The sequence below is a fragment of the Rhinoderma darwinii genome, chromosome 8 (genome assembly GCF_050947455.1).
Source record: "Rhinoderma darwinii isolate aRhiDar2 chromosome 8, aRhiDar2.hap1, whole genome shotgun sequence".
NCBI classification, from domain to species: domain Eukaryota; kingdom Metazoa; phylum Chordata; class Amphibia; order Anura; family Rhinodermatidae; genus Rhinoderma; species Rhinoderma darwinii.
Window position 1 is genome coordinate 92,874,300 of NC_134694.1, and position 19,540 is coordinate 92,893,839.

At 41.5% G+C, this 19,540-nt stretch overlaps 1 protein-coding gene across 4 annotated transcripts in view; it reads left to right on the forward strand.

Annotated features, from left to right (window-relative positions):
• Positions 1 to 15,018: 15,018 nt before the first annotated feature.
• MCF2 (MCF.2 cell line derived transforming sequence) overlaps positions 15,019 to 19,540 on the forward strand; it is a 100,619-nt gene continuing 96,097 nt past the window's right edge. For all 4 annotated transcript variants that reach the window (XM_075835894.1, XM_075835896.1, XM_075835898.1 and 1 more), the window contains exon 1: positions 15,019 to 15,605. In XM_075835894.1, coding sequence (XP_075692009.1) covers positions 15,509 to 15,605 — 97 coding nt within the window. In that variant the 5' untranslated portion in view covers positions 15,019 to 15,508. The remainder of the gene's footprint in view (positions 15,606 to 19,540) is intronic.

The window sequence follows — 19,540 nt, forward strand, 5'->3', positions numbered from 1 at the left end:
CCCGGATTGAACACAGTGCAGGGAGCCGGGCTCCTAGCAACATACTTCTCTATGAGGCTAGGTGGCACTGCCTCTCCGTGGAAATACTGTCCCGCACTGTAATCATGTTTTCAGCACGAGACAGTATTTCCGCGGAGAGGCAGTGACACCTAGCCTCATAGAGAAGTATGATGCTAGAAGCCCGGCTCCCTGCACTGTGTTCGGGCCGGGACATGCGGACCGTATATTACGGACCGAACACAGTCATGTGGATGGGGCCTAAAACAACATTTCAATAGAAAACTCACAAGGTGGTCATGCCCTTTAACCTTTTGGATTCTGAACTTAAGTCACGAAAACTTTTGACACCATTGTCTTTACTTAGGAAAACTACTATTTAACATGGCATTGATCTCTTAGTAGTTTTGTGTTGTGCATTTTCCTAAGTTCTTATCTATTACTGTCAATTTTTTCACCATTGTCCGACAGATGGCAGTCAAGTGAAAAGTAAAGGCCCTTTCACATGGGCCAAATATCGGGCAAACTAGCATTCATGTAAACGCTCGTTCCCAATCATTGCCCTGAAAATGGCATCAACCAGCCGATGAACGAGCATTTGCTCGTTCATCTTGTGATTGTGTAGTTTATGCTAAAAGAAATATTATCGTTGTCTGCAGCACATCTTCCTGTGTATACAGGGAGATGTGCTGCCGACATGATAGAAATATATGGGGACGAGTGATAGTATGCAGTGCTTGTCCTCATACATTACTGATTATAGCTCCTTGTGAAAAGAGAAAATGAGCGTGGATAAACGAGCGGTCTCGTTGGTCAGCGCTCGTTTACACGGTGTATGTCGGATCGTGTAAGAGGACCCTTAAGGCCCTATTACACCGGCCAATTTTGGCCGGTGCAACGATCGCCGATCAACGAGAAGGAGCTATGTATGGGGACGAGCGCTCTACATACGATATCATGTTGGCAGCGCGACTCCGTGTCTACACCGGAAGATGTACTGTTGACAACGATAATATTTCCGTTTTTTAAAAGGAGACGATCAGCAGATGAACGAGCATTTCCTCGTTCATCTGCTGATCGCTTCCCTGTTTACCGGGCAATTATCGGCAACGAGCGTTCTATGAAAGCTTGTGTGCCAGATAATTGCCCAGTGTAAAAGGGCCTTTTAGTCTGATACCAATGAAAAATTAATCAATAGGTAAAAAAATTAAAAAAAAAACCTGTAGCAGGGCCAAACGGGAACATTAAGACTTTCTGGTGTAAACTAACATTTAACGCCTCAACAAAATCATATATTTTTATTGTGTTTTGTCAATGCTGCTTCTGTCTGCTGTTATCAGTGAGCATAACCCCAAGAGAGGTTTCATCTGATGCTGTAAATAATCTACAACGATTGGAAAGCTGACTATGTTGGTGTCTATGTTTGCATGTAGCTGTGTGTTGTATGTTTCTGTTGCATTTGCAACTCTGTTCTCCTTCGTGAATGACTTATTAAAGCCAAGTATTTAATCCAAATTTTGATTCCATTTCTTTTGATATCCTGTCGTACAGCAGGGTTATACAAAGCATGACGGACAGGGTCTTTCCACTAATTAAGATCGTTCTCTGACCAGATCCTTTTGCATGGGTATCTGGATATCAACTATATGCTTTTTATCTTTGTCCGATTTTAATAACTGGGTAACGTGTCTTTTATTAAAAATGAAAATATTTTCTATCTGACTGTATATACATGCCATTTGTGCCATAGTATATTTCTGTTTTATTTGCAGAGATTGGCCAAAATTATTGTTATTGAGTATTACATGTAGTTTACATGCAGCTAAGTATGTTCTATACCAAATCTGGAACGTCAATCATTTATAATTTTTAAAAAAACACGTTAATTAGCTGTAATTTGAAAAGTTTGTATTTTTTTACATCAATTGATTATTTAACTCGGCATTGGACTTGATAAAATCATGTGCTATGTTGGTATATATCAGGAGTGGCTGGCTAGCTGCCATTCTCGAGCTTTAAACATGGAAGCATAGAATCACAGGTTTCAAATGTATGACCCATCACTTATAACCCTGGCCACCAAAACTAACCCTAGTCATAATGTAACGTTGTGTTCTTAAATGGTTAGTGATACAAATGACATCCCTGAATTGTTTCATAGTTGCCAGCTATTCCCCACTGCTGCCTCTTTGAATTAAGGCCATTTTACACGGGCCAATTATCGGGCAAACAAGCGTTCATATGAACGCTCATTGCCAATCACTGCCCTGTCTAAACAGGGCAACGATCAGCCGACGAACGATTTGCTCATTTATGCAGCATTAGACGTTATTGTTGCCGGCAGTGTAAACCGGGAGATGTGCTGCCGACATAATGGAAACGTATGGGGGACGAACTCGTCCTTTATGCATTGATGATTGCCGCTCCTTTCACAAGGAGCTATGATCAGTAATCTGTCCCATTGATTGGTGCTCATCACGGCATATTTCGGGCCATGTAATAGGACTCTTCGGTTATGTTAAAGCATCCTGAACACAAATAAGGTCATAGTTACAACTATTTTCTGACAGTATGCAGATACTCTAGAGTGACCTTACTGAGCATTGTATCTGAGATTATCATGACCCCATAATATCATAATCTAGACTTAGAAATTTATAATTACACAATTGGCTGTTTCTTATACAGTAGATCCAGTATTAGGACTTACAATTATATTTGGTGGGGGGGGGGGGGGGTTAGTAGATAAGTGCCCTCCTCTGCATGTGACCATACATTTCATATATTTTATAATTTTTACATGAAAGGAAAATTGCATGGATGTTACTGTGTGAACATGCTCTAAAAAGGAAAGCTGACTGATGATATCTTTGTTTATTAACGCTAATGAAGATCTCATATTAAGAATTGCCTGTTTTATACTTAAATATATGCTATAACCATTGGATGTAAATTAAAAATTTTGGAATGCTCGGGTTTAAACTTGTCATCTACTTGCAAGCTATTTTATATTGATGTTTATTGAAATAAAAAATACAATTTCCATATTTTTTCTGGTTTTGTCTTTCCGCTTACCTCCATTTTATTCATACTACTTCAACTTCCTCTCCGCCAATATCCGTTATTGTTATGTCTGATGTTTATTGCAAATTTATTTCTTTTGCAGCCCTATAGGTAACTAGTGGAACCGATTTTCTCATTAAGTTATAAGTAGTCTGTGAGTTGTGACTTTGTATACTGCTGTACAGCAGCCAAAACCTCCTGTAACCACTTCAGAACATATGAGAGATTCAAGCAGGTGGTCAGAAGAAGCAGGAGATGTATGGATGAAAAGTTTAGTCTCAACAAGAAAAAATAGGTTTGAGTTCTTAACATAAAGGAATGCTTTTAGTAAAGTTAAATATCCATGTCAAAATTTTAATGCAAATTTATTAATGCTTATATGTGACCTAGTGATTCACCAACACTAGACCACTGAGCATTGGGTAGACTTTTGGTTCATGCTTCCTAAGAAATGTACATTAGGGATTTAAGACGTCCGTTTTCCGAATAACTTGCCATTCACGGTTGGTCTGTGAAGATTGTTGACAACGCCATAAGCTAAAACAAGAATATGCCGATTGATCTCTGCCTCGATCCATGGCCTGGTCTGGGCTTCTATTGATGAGGTGCAAATCTGTTGTCTTAGCCTTTACAAATTTTCAAATACTACACCTGACAACGACCAAAAAAATCCAACACGGGATGTCAAGCTTTCCACAGATATCTAGAGACCATTTTTGAAACTTTTGGCGACAGCAGACATGCTAAATCAGCCGTCCAAAGTTTCTAGAGTCTGGCCATCTTAAATCCCACTAACGGACAGACGAATCAGTTGAGATATTCAGTTTCATTAAACATTCATCTCCTGTCTATGTCCAGCGGGTTTGAGACCAAATAGTATTATCTTAATGATTGGTCTCCGATAGTGATTTATACACACACTTTCTTAGGATTGAACCATTTTTAACAAGAAAAAAAACTTTCTTTTTTCAAAGAGATTTATTGCAAGATTGCATAAACAAGCATAGATGTATAGTATAAAACCCCTACGCAGGGGACAAATTGCAATCAAAGTAGGAAAGAAGACATTTTTCGTGTGTATGTATGTATATATATATATATATATATATATATATATAATTATAATATAGTGAAGGAAATAAGTATTTGATCCCTTGCTGATTTTGTAAGTTTGCCCACTGTCAAAGACATGAACAGTCTAGAATTTTTAGGCTAGGTTAATTTTACCAGTGAGAGATAGATTATATAAAAATAAAAAAAAAACAGAAAATCACATTGTCAAAATTATATATTTATTTGCATTGTGCACAGAGAAATAAGCATTTGATCCCTTTGGCAAACAAGACTTACTACTTGGTGGCAAAACCCTTGTTGGCAAGCACAGCAGTCAGACGTTTTTTGTAGTTGATGATGAGGTTTGCACACATGTTAGATGGAATTTTGGCCCACTCCTCTTTGCAGATCATCTGTAAATCATTAAGATTTCGAGGCTGTCGCTTGGCAACTCGGATCTTCAGCTCCCTCCATAAGTTTTCGATGGGATTAAGGTCTGGAGACTGGCTAGGCCACTCCATGACCTTAATGTGCTTCTTTTTGAGCCACTCCTTTGTTGCCTTGGCTGTATGTTTCGGGTCATTGTCGTGCTGGAAGACCCAGCCACGATCCATTTTTAATGTCCTGGTGGAGAGAAGGAGGTTGTCACTCAGGATTTGACGGTACATGGTTCCATCCATTCTACCATTGATGCGGTGAAGTAGTCATGTGCCCTTAGCAGAGAAACACCCCCAAAACATAATGTTTCCACCTCCATGCTTGACAGTGGGGACGGTGTTCTTTGGGTCATAGGCAGCATTTCTCTTCCTCCAAACACGACGAGTTGAGTTAATGCCAAAGAGCTCAATTTTAGTCTCATCTGACCACAGCACCTTCTCCCAATCACTCTCAGAATCATCCAGATGTTCATTTGCAAACTTCAGACGGGCCTGTACATGTGCCTTCTTGAGCAGGGGGACCTTGCGGGCACTGCAGGATTTTAATCCATTACGGCGTAATGTGTTACCAACGGTTTTCTTGGTGACTGTGGTCCCAGCTGCCTTGAGATCATTAACAAGTTCCCCCCGTGTAGTTTTCGGCTGAGCTCTCACCTTCCTCAGGATCAAGGATACCCCACGAGGTGAGATTTTGCATGGAGCCCCAGATCGATGTCGATTGACAGTCATTTTATATGTCTTCCATTTTCTTACTATTGCACCAACAGTTGTCTCCTTCTCACCCAGCATCTTACTTATGGTTTTGTAGCCCATTCCAGCCTTGTGCAGGTCTATGATCTTGTCCCTGACATCCTTAGAAAGCTCTTTGGTCTTGCCCATGTTATAGAGGTTAGAGTCAGACTGATTAATTGAGTCTGTGGACAGGAGTCTTTTATACAGGTGACCATTTAAGACAGCTGTCTTTAATGCAGGCACCAAGTTGATTTGGAGCGTGTAACTGGTCTGGAGGAGGCTGAACTCTTAATGGTTGGTAGGGGATCAAATACTTATTGCTCTGTGCACAATGCAAATAAATATATATAATTTTGACAATGTGATTTTCTGTTTTTTTTTAAATATAATCTATCTCTCACTGGTAAAATTAACCTAGCCTAAAAATTCTAGACTCTTCATGTCTTTGACAGTGGGCAAACTTACAAAATCAGCAAGGGATCAATTACTTATTTCCTTCACTGTGTATATATATATATATATATATATATATATATATATATATATATACACACAGTTATAGCAGTTAATAAGAAAAACTCACAAGGTTGCACAAAGACAAAGACCAACAGAAAGATCAAGAGTCCATGTGAGGTCTAACTTCTTTGGGAAAGCGTAATAAGCAAGTAGGAGACTGCAGTAAAGGTACGTTACAGTTGTAAATGAAAGATTATACCAGGAGGAACACACACAGTTGCCAAACCTTATCCTTTTACCATCTTTTTTTCAAAAATGAAACCTATTTTCACATAATGGAGTATTTTAGATCAACATTTACATGCTACGATAATGAACAATAACCACGGTGATTGTTGGAAAACATATGACGCTTGTTACAAGTTTTCTGGCAGATGAGGTCAATTGGCCATTTACATACACCAATTAAAATCAATCTAACTGTTCAGATAATAGGACAAAGCAAAGAACACATTAACACTACAGAAAACCGTAAATGTTTACATTTCCCAGGTGGTCACAGAGCATCTTAAAAAGGATCTGTCACTACTTTATTAATTCACTATCTCCTAACTAATCTAATAGGCAAAATTATACTGATAATTAGTGTCATTTTTGTTTCAAAAATGTTTGTTTACGAAGTTATGGGCATTTTTCTAAATATTTTATAATGTTACTCTATCTTTTCACTCTGGGCGGTGTAATGTTTTCTGTATGACGCTGTCCAATCAGCATACAGGTTCTCCCCCTTCCCTGCCCAGCAACACAGAGTGATCATATTGTATACATTCTTCAATTCCAGACTGTGTTTTCAACTAGTGATACCTCCAGTTGTTTCACAGCTAGAATTGTGACGCTCCTAGTGACATGAAAGATTAGAATCTCTTTCATATTCCAGGTTACTTATTTTACTTATTTTTCAGGGTGAGATTAGGGTGGTGACGATAGGTGAAGGAATTAAAAGGATTCTGTTTATTGATGCTCCATTTGATACTTCGTATTCTAATATATTTATCAAATGAAGTTATGTAATTTATTTATTTCACAATAACATGTTTTATTTATTGATGTAAAAACTAGAATAAACAAAGTGTATATAAATGTACTAAAAAAAAATATACACATAAAAGGTGAAATAATATATTGATGACCTATAATAAGACCAACTGTGCTTTATGAATGTGTATGTAAAAAGTGTGAATACATATGGGCTGTCCTTACAGGTAGCGCATTTATTTACACTGGGCACAGGTCTATGTGTACACAGGTTAAGAAAACCTCAAACAAAGAAGGTTTCAGGATGACTGACTTGAAAGACAGAGGCTGGTGCTATTCTTGTGAACTTCAGGTTGGGAAGCAGATTAGTGAGCTTGGTCATTGTAGATCAGGATTTTCTATTCTATGAACAAGTTCACTATGATCTGCTAAACTAACTTTTTGCAGGGATAAATTATATATTGCAGCATGCAGAGAAAAGTAAAAGGAACAGGTTGGGCAAAATGTATACAGTGTGTTATGCCTAGTGAAGGTCCTACAGGAGGGAGGTGCATGACACTGATTCAAAGAACACAAAACATAATCCTTGTGTCATGCACCGCCCCCTATAACAGTGTATCAGTTTTTCCTGAATTGTTCCTTCAAATGGTAACAAGTATGCTAACAAGGCAACTTAAAGCTAATTGTTGCACCAGTTTTATCTTAAAAGATTGAGTAGGGTTTGATGATAAAATAAAACATTTTTATTTTGCTTTCAAATATGACCAAACACCTTTAGGAAAGAAGTTTTATATGTTATTTTCTTCAGAAGACGCTTTTCACCAATTATGCTAGAAATTCATGTGTGGAGGCTTCCGGCAGCTGAACAGTTGGGAGCTCATATGCTATAGTATTGTAATTATGCAATGAATAGACAATTCCAGAAGTTCAGGAAAAATAAAAATATATCGGGTAAAGGAAATAAATCAGAAAAAGTGACATGTCCTCTTTAAGAATCTGGCTTGTTTCACGTTTTACTTAATGTCTTTCATTTGTGACTTGATCCAAATCACTCCTGGACTCATTTATTGTCTTTGAACTATTTCCAGAATTGAAGAAAAACCTACTTAAGTGATAATTGAATTAGATAAATGTATACACTTTCAGTGTCGCATTGAGTTAACTGAATCTTATCACAGCGGTGGTTAATTAAAGTGGCAGAACTAAATGTTTTCCGTAATATCGTATAATCAGCTTTGAGTCAACAAAGCAGCCACGTTTTTCTAAACCTGTACCATCCCTTTAACATTGTCTGTAAATCTATATGTAATGGACCCATGGGTCTGGCGAAACACTGGACAACAACTGAACAGAGGTCATGGACAACAATGCTGCAACAAAACAGGTTTTTCTCAGGAAGGCAGAGCAGGCACTCTCTTTTATAACTTCAGATGGCTATAAATAGCAGTTGGCCGCAAGATGCCCTATTTCCTAGCCATCATCTGTCTTGCCACCCTTTCCATGTGAATCTTCTGCTCTTCGGATTATCTTTTCACCTTTTGCAGTTGCATGGTACCCGGCGGCCTTACCTGGCCTTGATCAGCCTGTGGGCGGTCACCTCGGCCGCTGCCTCTGTTCTAGTCTCCCTCAGGCTGACTTACACCGCTTTATTTGCCAACCACTAATAAGCATATGTCAGTAATTGACTGTCCCTGCAACAGATCCTGAAGACTAGGCCAATAATGTGTACCGGGCTCTAAGGGCTGGCGAAACACCAGGCAACAACAGAACAGAGGTCACGGTTTTTCTTCTCACAGAAAGGCACTCTCATAGCGTTTCATGATGCTATAAACAGCAATTGGCTGGAACTACTCCCTTTTGTTGTGCCTCACCCACAACAAACAGATTTCTACAGCTCCTGCCTTCCTTGGCAATGTATTCCTCGACATTTGCCCAGCTTGACAAATCTATGTGGCTTCTGCCCAACTTGGCAATGTACTCCGCGGCTTTCGCTCCGCTTGGCAATTCTATGTGGTTTCTGCCATTCTTGGCATTGGGTGCAGCTTCCGTCCCGCTCAGCAATGTATGCGGTTGCAACCGGAGCTACTCCGTACACCTGCAAAGCCAAATTCCTTTTTAATGCCAGAACCCCACGTGTTTTATCTGTTCCCTCCCCTAAAGGCACTGCGTAACTACATCTACACATTATCAGCATCCCACCACAGGCAGAAAAGAAAAATTGTCCTTACATGCCACGCCAACCCACACAAAACAGTAATCCGTAAAACAACAAATGAGAGAGAACGGAATAGGCATCAAGACGCTGTACAAGGGTACCTGAATAGTCCAGACAGTCGCAGTGGCTAGGCACAGATGGTACTTCAGACGGCAGATGCTGCATAGCGTGGCAGATGACACCAGGCGTGGTGAAACACAGCAGGCCTGACCAGAGGTACAACACGACTCCAACTTCTAAGACACAGGAACGGTAGCACGGGATATAGGTAGCAGGTAACCATTTGCAAGATTAACACGGGTAAACACAACAACACTCAGGCAATGAAGGAAGGGGCAGGGCCCTTCTTATAGTCCAGGGCGAGTATGGGCTAATTAATAATTTTCTTCATGTGCGTGTGCTGGCCCTGGTCCCTACGGGACACAGCAGAATGAAGCGGAAGTGAGCGTTGGCGTCTCCTGAGGAGGTGGGGACCAGCTTTCTCAGATCCATGGCTGCAGCCGTCGGGGGGTGAGTAATCCCGACGGTCCGTGGCCATGGGCGTTACAATTGGATGGACCAAGGCAAAATCTGGCTTGAGTTTGTATGTTTTCACCATACTTACATGGGATTCCTCGGGGTACATACTGACAGATTGAATGATTGTATATCAAATTGGACTTGGTGTGTGAGATGAGAAATTAGATTGTAGACTGCACTGGGAACAGGCTTGATGCGAGTGATTACCATCTGCGTATAAGCCCTCATACCTATCAAATCTAAGTTTGATCGGTATTCGGGTATGTTCACACGCTTAACAAAAAACTTCTGAAAATACGGAGCTGTTTTCAGAGAAAATAGCCTCTGATTTTCAGGCGTTTTTGAAGCTGAATATGAAGCTTCTTTTTAGGTTCACACAGAGTTTTTTGCAGGAGGAATATATGCCTCAAAATTCCGTTTGGAAGTTTGAGGCAGATTTTCCTCTCCCTGCACGCCGATTTTCACTGATTTTCGCTGCGTTTTTCGCCCGCGGCTATTGAGCGCCGCGGGCATAAAACACAGCGAAATACGCTTTCTCTGCCTCCCATTGAAGTCAATGGGAGGTCAGAGGCGTAAACGCCCGAAGATAGGGCATGTCGCTTCTTTTTCCCGCGAGACGGTTTTACTGCTCGCGGGAAAAAGACGCCGACGCCTCCCATTGAAATCAATGGGAGGCATTTTAGGGCCATTTTTGACGAGTTTAGCGACGCGGTTTCCGCGTCAAAACTCAGTGTGAACTTAGCCTTAGTTTGGAGCTTTTCAGGCTTTTGAGGCGTTTTTCTTAGTGTTCAATGGAAAATCCGCTCCAAAAAACGCCTCAAGAAGTAACATGCACTTCTTTTTACGGAGTGTCTTTTTACGCTCCGTTTTTAAAACAGCGGCGTAAAAAGACGCCCCGTATGAACTAAATGCTGTTTTTCCCATTGATTTCAATGGGCAGATGTTTGTAGGCATTCAGATTCCATTTTTTCAGGCGTTTTTCAAGGTGTAAACGCCCCGAAATATGCCTGAAAACACTGCGTGTGAACATACCCTTAGGCTGGGTTCACACGACCTATTTTCAGGCGTAAACGAGGCGTTTTACGCCTCGATTTACGCCTGAAAAGACGGCTTCAATACGTCGACAAACATCTGCCCATTGCTTTTAATGGGTGTGCCGAAGACCTGTCATTTTACACGTCGCTGTCAAAAGACGATGCGTAAAATGCCTGCCTCGGCAAAGAAGGGCAGGACACTTCTTGGGGCGTAATTTGAGCCGTTTTTCATTGAATCCAATGAAGAACAGCTCCAAATTACGCCCGTAATTGACGCCTCGCAAAACGCGAGTACGAACAATTACGTCTGAAATGCAGGAGCTGTTTTCTCCTGAAAACAGCTCCGTAATTTCAGACGTAATGGTCGTTATCGTGTGCACATACCCTTACAGTTATATTCAGTGTTAGATGCGCAAAGGAGCAGCTGTCAGCCGAGCCATCAGTCCAGCTGACTGACGGATTCGCCTTACAGCGGTATTATGCGGCTCCTATGTAAAGTGGATACATAGAAGCTGCAGCGCTAAACCAAAATATTTTTTAAAATAATTAAAATGCAAAAATGTATTGATAAGGAAATTCTAAACCCTCTTGTCTCACGGTGAAATTAAATGAAAGCTTTATTAAGAAAGAAAATTTACAATAATTAGAGGGAAATAGAGAAGTAAGAAAATAAGAAAGGCCTGACCATGGAGGTCCTCTCAAGAGTTTAGGCAGAGTATCTGAAGGTTCATATTTGGATTAACCTTTTAAAGGTCTTTTCTGGCTAAGTGCCATCAAGCAGCCGTCTTACAAGTTATTGACCACACAAGAAATGCGTACTAATAACACGTCATTCTATGTACCAGCTTTATGTTGTCTGAATATCAGGTCTGTCTCCAGTAAACTTGGCAGTCTTATCTCAGAACGGCCTTGAATGAGTAGACCAACAGTCCAATATTCAGAGAATACTGTTTTAAAACAAACCTTAGTGAGCAAGGTTTTATAAAATACGTTTCAGAGGCAAAGTATACATAGCCAGAGTATACATATATGTAGCCTAAGCATATAATAATGCCAATTGATTATTAGCAAAAACTATACTGATTATATTTCTTTATCAGTATATAAACACATACATTTATTTTGAAAAAAGGGCTACAAAGGTTTACATCGCCTTTAAAAGAGTTTACTTAAATCCAAGAAGCCCAATAGCACCATACACACATAACAATTGCATGTTTAGAATTGTCCAACATACAGTAGGATGCTTTTTGATTTTTGTTATGTGCTATAAATAACACAACAATTGAATCCCTTTAATGTCTATAAACACCTACTGTCAAAATAATGTCTTTTTAATCATTCTATTAAGTAATACATTTAATTTACAGTCCAGACGGCATTGTGACTACAATAATCCTTAATATCCCAACCTCCCACTTTTTCATCCCAAATTGCCATTACAGGGGTCCAGAAATCTGAGCTGTGCGACAACATGCTTAGTGTGGTCTTCACATGGGACAACTGCTTTAGTTGTCCATGCATATCTGAAATATGAAGGGAACAAGGTAGTCACTGGTTTGCTTATCTTGGCAGGTCTAATGAATATTTTCATACCTCCCAACCATCCCGGATCCAGTGGGACAGTCCCAGATTTCAGGCGGTGTCCCGGGCGGCCGGTAATATTCCCTAGTATCAACTGTATCTGCATCCTCCGATACGCAGATCGTTAAGTCCAATGGTGGTGCAGGGAGCCGTCAGCGCCCTGTTCCACCATTCACTATGTAACGCTGGCCGTGAGCGGCTTGACGTAGACAGGTGCGATGCAGGGATGTCATCGTGCCTGTCTGCGCCAAGCTACACAGAGCACAGCCCGGAGGAGCAAAGGAATGGGGTTAGGTGGGTATTTTTATTTGTTTTATTAGGCACTATGGGGGCATTATACTGGATATGGCGGGCAGCTGTGGGTACATCATAATGTGTGGCAGCAGCTATGGGGGCCTTGTACTGTATGGGGGTATCTAAGGAGGCATTATACTGTATGGGTCAGCTATGGGGCATTATACTATATGGGGCAGCTAATAGACATTCTACTGTATAGGGACAGTTATGGGGCATTATACTGCGTGTGGGGCAGCTATAGGTCATTATGCTGTGTGGGAGGCACTATGGGGGCATTATAGTGTATGGTGGCAACTATGTGGGTATAATACTGCATGGAGACCACTGTAGAGGCATCATACTGTGTGGGGGCACTATGGGGGAATTATACTATGTGGAGAGACACTGGTGGCGTTCTAATGGAGGCATTATACTGTATGTGAGGCACTATGGGGCAATATGCTGCATGGGGGAAGTATAGGGACATTATACGATGTGGGGTAATAACTGAACTAGGGCCAAACTGGGTGTGTAAGGCCCGGGTTAGAGGTGTGACTTAACAGGAAAATAATTTCCTGCGGCCCGCTTCGCGCGCTGCTTATGTTGTAACTCTTTGCAATACTTGAAAGTTGGGAGGTATGCATTTTGATCGTTCTCCGTCGAAACAGTGTTCTGCAGCATTCCTTCCATGTCGCAGGCAGACACCGGGACGTATAAAACAGCTTTACAGTATGGGGACATCACCAAATATCTCAGTTCTCCTCCTCCTAACATGGGGGAGGGGGTGTACCATTGTAAACTACAGTCATACTTGAATTTTTAGGTTTTAAGTTTAGTTAGGTTTTAATTTGTCACAGTACTTGGATTTATCATCACACTATACTGTGTTAACTGTGACAAAGCTAATGTACTATTAAGCCTGGGAGGAGGTGATACATGACGACCATTTTAAGGGCTCAATCTGCCAAAAATAAATGTGAATAATGGGGTGGAAAGTCTATACATACTGGGAGCAGCCTGAGATGTTATATTCTACACCCGTCAAAATCAAAGTGCCCCACAGTGACTGAATTCAATTAACATGCTCATTCTCTACAAGCCCATGGTGTACATTGCTTGTTATGTCAGAGAAATTCGAAATTAGGACATATTTTTTATCACTTGAAAGGAGACAATACAGTTAGATGTAATTGTGACAATGGGACTTCTTAACCATTACAGCATTGTGCAGTGAGTGAGAGACACGTCGTCCAATGAAATTCGTGTATCTAAGTTAAATCCAACAAATTTCAAGCTCTTTAACGCCAACCCAGCATGTAATGTGAAAGTGACCGCAACATATATGGGTAGTGGGAGGATATCCGCATTGCGTTTTGGGAAGGCTGCCTGCAAGGCATTATCAGAAAGCCAGCCCGAGGTCATGTGATCCTTTTTCTAATTTGTAAAATGGCACGGGTGGCCACCATTTTCCACGAGTGGTGTCATGCGAACCCCAATACTGATAAAATCATATGAACGCTCGTTCCCGATTATTGCCCTGTGTAAACAGGACAACGATCACCCGATGAACGAGGAAATGCTTATTTATCGGCTGATCGCATCTTTTATGCAGCATAAAATATTATCGTTGTCGGCAGGGAGATGTGCTACCGACATGATGAAAATGCATGGGGACGAGCGATCGTAGTAACGCTGGCTCATCTCCGTATATAACCAATCATTGTTCCTTGTTATAGGAGCAAACGAGCACCAATCAACGAGCTGTCTCGTTGATCGGCGCTTGTTTTCACTGTCCATATTGTCCGACGTAAAAGTTGATGAACCTAGATTTGATTGGTATTCGGGTTAGATTGTGTGTCAGGCACACAGGAGCAGCTGTCAGCCGAGCCGCCAGTCCAGCTGATTTGGCTTACAACCGCGTTATGCAGCTTCTATGTATAATAGATACATAGAAGCTGCAACACTAAAATGAAATACAATTTTTTATGAAGTTATATTAGAAAAATATTTAGTATGCCAAAACACATACAAAAAGAAAACCAGCATTAAAAGTTTTCATAGCTTTACAGCAAATAAGTGAGCAAGGGCTTATATGTGGATGACCGATTCTCTTGAAATTTACGTGAGACTTCATAAAAGGAACATGTATATAATATACTACTATATACTACTAGAACTTTCTGCTTTAATTAGTGGTGTCTCCGATTTGGTTGTCTGCTGAATTGATCAAGTTTATACAAAATAATTTCTACCATCGTTTGTTGGTTCATTTGAAACTATCATGTGCCAAATAAAAAATATTGATTTCTTTACCCTTTTTTAAGAAAAAAATTGTATTTATGGGCAGATTAACCCCTGAACAGCAGTGTAATAAAAAAAAAAACAGTGAAGCAGCAGCAGTAGCAGCAGCATTGGGTGTCACATTCCAGACTTTATATGTAACACAGCTCTGTCGTGTGTACATTATTCCTGTTTATAGTGCCAGGGCACCAGCTGATTGGTTGTGACGGGGAAGTTTGCAGCAATTATAGTAGGTTCTGGGCAGGAAAAACTACAGGGAGGGAGGAGTGAACTTGAGCTCTGGCTGCACACAGCTATCATTAACACTGATGTGATCAACTTGCATGGACTTAAATAGCTGCTGCTGTCACATTCTTTGCTGGATAGGGCTTGGTACTGGTGTACGTGAAGGATCCTTGAAGACAGGGTTGTTTGCTGTAGGAGGACATCTGCATCTGGCTTGGTTGGCACAGTGTGGATTCCTTTTTTTATCAGGCACTGACAGATCTGCAGTCTCACTGCACCTTAGTGGATGCAATGTACTACTAGGAGATGTTTTTTTTGGATGCCCATGAGAAGCTTATACAATGATGTGTGACCCTTTCTGAAGCTTCATTGATTTCTATTTGGAACAAGTACCACAAGTGGTCTCCCTGGAAAGTTGTACAAGGATTTTTATCCATCTATAGCTATTGATCACAGTCATCTACTTCCCTGTGTATCACTTCAAGGGCCCATCCATGGGACATTGCAGTATGATATGGGGCCAATCCTGCATTGACCCTGTCCCTGGCACCACACTACATCTTCATTGACCTACGACAGACATGGCATCTCCGGAGACTATCAGGATATCAGCTTTGGAAATGGAGAAGTATTACAGTCTTCAGCAGACGGTCTCTCTTCTGTACACATTGCTGGAAAGTAAGTACATTCGCAGCTTTTTTCAATAGTAGTTTTATTTGCCTGCAGTCCAGATACAGCAAATGGCATCTTGTTTCTATATGTCTGTATTGTAACTGCAGTGCTGCACTAAAACCACTCAAAGCTGCACTAGACTCCTCCCTATCGGCATTGAAAAGTTGTATCACTGTAATGATATCCCATTGATGGGACCTCAGGAGAAGCCCAGGACTTATGAAAGACTCTGGAATTGTTACACATGTGGTATCACGAATGTTGGATATAATCCCATGAAATGTTTAATCAGTAGGAAAATATAATAGATAAGTTTTTGAATATTAGATTAATCTTCAATCATAATTTGTAGCATTCACTGATTTTCGTTAGCTTTTTTACTTGTGTAAAAAAAAACAATGTTACGTGCGTTTTGTTTATAGGACAATGAAACTATGAACAATATCATTATACATAACAAAAATAGAAAAGCGCTCCGTAGTGTCATAAATACAAGGTGATACCGTAGATAAAAATTACAATGCAATACTTACCAGAAGAGGTTGTGCACCTCCAGGCATAACTCTGTAAAGTGCTTGTAGGGTGAATAATCATCCAGTGAAGGTGGAGCTGCTCCAAACTGCGGGTCCGTGGGCAGAAGAGCGCTAAATAATTTAGGACAGGGAAGAGAAAAAAGCAGGGTTTCAAATGGGCCCCGACTCCACAGTAGTAAACAAGTATAAACGTATATATACTTTTATACTACCGCGGTGTCCGCGCCCATTTTAAACCCTGCTTTTTCCTCTTCCCTGTCCTGCAATAATGTTATATGACAGCTTAGGCTTCGTTCACATCTGCATCAGGGCTCCGTTCTGGCCAGGAGTGTAACTACCGCTGTAGCAGCCATTGCCCCATATGCCTGGTGGCGCCGCTAGCAGCCGCTATGGCTGCTACAGCGGTAGAAACACTACTACAGTGCCCGTGCCGCCAAGTCTCTAACATTTATTGGCCAGGCGGCAGGGGCCCTCTCATGCCCCGGTGCTAGCGACAGCCATCCTCTCTTGCAGTAATTGTACCTGCGTCTATATACAATGACGCTGATTGGTGGGGCAATGACTTTCAACGCTGCTAGCGGCGCGATGATGTCATTACGCCGCTTCCGTGGTTGAAAGGCGCTGATTGACAGGGCAAGTCATTCTGCCCTGCTAATCAGCGCCTTTCACCGACGTGCCGCTTGCGTCGTTCAGCTCCAGCAGACCTGCTTAGGAAAGAGCAGATCTGCATTGCCACCGGATGGCGAGGGAACGGGATCAGGGTGAGTATGTAAAGTTTTTGGGGTTTTTTTCCTACTAAAACTGAGTGGCATGATCTACAGTGTGGGCTCTATCTACATGGGGGTCTATATGTGGGGATGTGGAGCACTATATACAGGGGGAGCTATATGTAGGGCACTATCTACAGGGGTGGGCTATATATGGGACACCATACACAAGGGTGGGCTATATGTGGAGAACTATCTATAGGGGGAGCTATTTGTAGGACACGGTCTATAGGGGTGGGCTATATGTGGTACACTATATACAGGGATGGGTTACCTGTTGGGCACTATCTACAGGGGGGCTATATGTAGGGCACTATCTACAGGGGGGCTATATATGAGGCACTATCTACAGAGGTGGGCTATGCGTGGAGCATTATCTATAGGGAAAACTATATGTAGGGCATTACTTTACGGGTATACGACACGTCACTTGTGTATGGGCTTTTCTGCTTCACAGCCCGTAATGCGCATGCACTGTCACTGCTGTTCTCGCGGTCCCTGCTGTTCTCGAGATAACAGCAGGGGCCGCGCATGCGCGTTTCAACAGAACAAGCCGATATACCCCACGTCACAAGTGACATGTGGTATACCCGGAAAATTATTCAAGATCAATAAAGCGGCCAGAGCCAGTGCAGAGAGTGACGTCACCCGTCAAGTACCCCACGGCAGGATCTGGAAACGGGGCCACTTTGGAAAATGTAAGTATATTACAAATGTGTTAACGTTTATAAATGACAAGCATTAACACAAAGTCATTAAATCTCGGTCAACCCCTTTAATGTAAATGTGTATTCTGCCTCTAATTAGTACTGTAGTCACTGTATGATTCGCAGCGAGATGATGGATGGTATGATTTTTTTTTGGGTGAAACAGCATATCCTTACCATTGTTCGGGCCATGCTGGGATCTGTAGTTTTACGCTGTACAAACCTATACGGCAGGGGTTGCACTAAATTGAGCTGTATTTATTCTGGGGTTGTATATATGTACTGAGCTTTGTTCTGGTGCTGTATATATGTATATTTGGTTCTGGTGCTGTATTTATGTACTGAGCTTTGTTCTTGTGCTGTATGTATATGTACTGAGCTTGATTCTGGTATTGCGTATATGTACTGAGCTTGATTCTGGTATTGTGTATATGTACTGAGCTTGATTCTGGTATTGTATGTATGTACTGACCTTGGTTCTGGTGCTGTATATATGTCAGAGCTTGGCTCTAGTGCTGTATTTATGTACTGAGGTTGGATCTGGTGCTTTATATATGTATTGAGCTTGGCTCTCGTGCTATATATATATATATATATATATATATATATATATATATATATATATATATATATATATATATATATATATATATATATATATGCATGAGCTTGGTTCTAGTGCTGTATTTATGTGCTGAGCTTGGTTGTGGTCATGCATATATGTCAGAGCTTGGTTCTAGTGTTGTATATATGTATTGAGATTGGCTCTTGTGCAGTCCATATGTCAGAGCTTGGTTCTGGTGCTGTATTTATGTACTGAGCTTGGCTGTGGTACTGTATATATGTATGAGCTTGGTTCTGGAGCTGTAATTATATAGGATATATTTATAATAACAAAATTGCAGGGCAGATGGAATTGTTTTCAATTCATTGTATATTTAATGAGAACCTGTCTGGTAGTTTTAACCCCTTGAACCACCACCATGACCTGAAAATATTTCCAAATGTATGTTTTTTTTCAGATGCAGCAAAATCTATAAAAGAAACTTTTAAAATGGCGCACACTATATGCGAATTACTCATTAAAGGGTCATAGGTCGGTGCCGCCATCCTGAGGGGTCACATAGTCCTGCCTCCAAACCCATCTTTCCATGCTTTATTGACATCCCCCTGGCTGATACAACATTCTCGGATGCGCCATTGCCTTGTACTATTTGGGGGGATGTATGGCACTATATACAAGGGGGGCTGTGTGGCACTATCTACTAGGGAGGCTGTATGGCACTATTTACAAGGGGGAGGGCTGTGGCTCTATCTACAGGGGTCTGTGTGGCGCAATCTACAGGGGTCTGTGTGTGGCACTATCTACTAAGGGGGGGACTGTGTGGCCTTATATACAAGGGAGGGGGGCTGTGTGGCACCATATACAGAGGGAGATGAATGGCTCTATATACAGGGGGGCTTTATGGCGATATCTACAGGGGGGCTGTATGGCACTATCTCCTAGGGGGAGGTTGGGGGCGCTATCTACAAGTGGGGTGTGACACGGTCTACAGGCGGGGCTGTATAGCACTGTCTACTGAGGGCTGTATTGCACAATCTACAGCGGGCACTATCTATAAGGAGGGCTGCGTGTGGCGCCTGGGGGGCCCCATTCAAGAGTTTGCTATGGGACCCAGTCTTTCCTAGTTATGCCCCTGATTCTGGCGTTCCGTCTGAGCTTTCCGTCAGAACAGAACCCTGACTGAAACAAATGGAAACCGTAGGTTTCAGTTTGCATCACCATTGATTTCAATGGTGACGGATCCGGTGCAAATGGCTTCCATTTGTCTCAGTTGTGCAAGAGTTCCGTCATTTTGACGGAAGCAATATATGGTTTCCGTTTGTTTCAGTCAGGGTTCCGTAATGACGGGAAGCTCCGACGAAACGCCAGA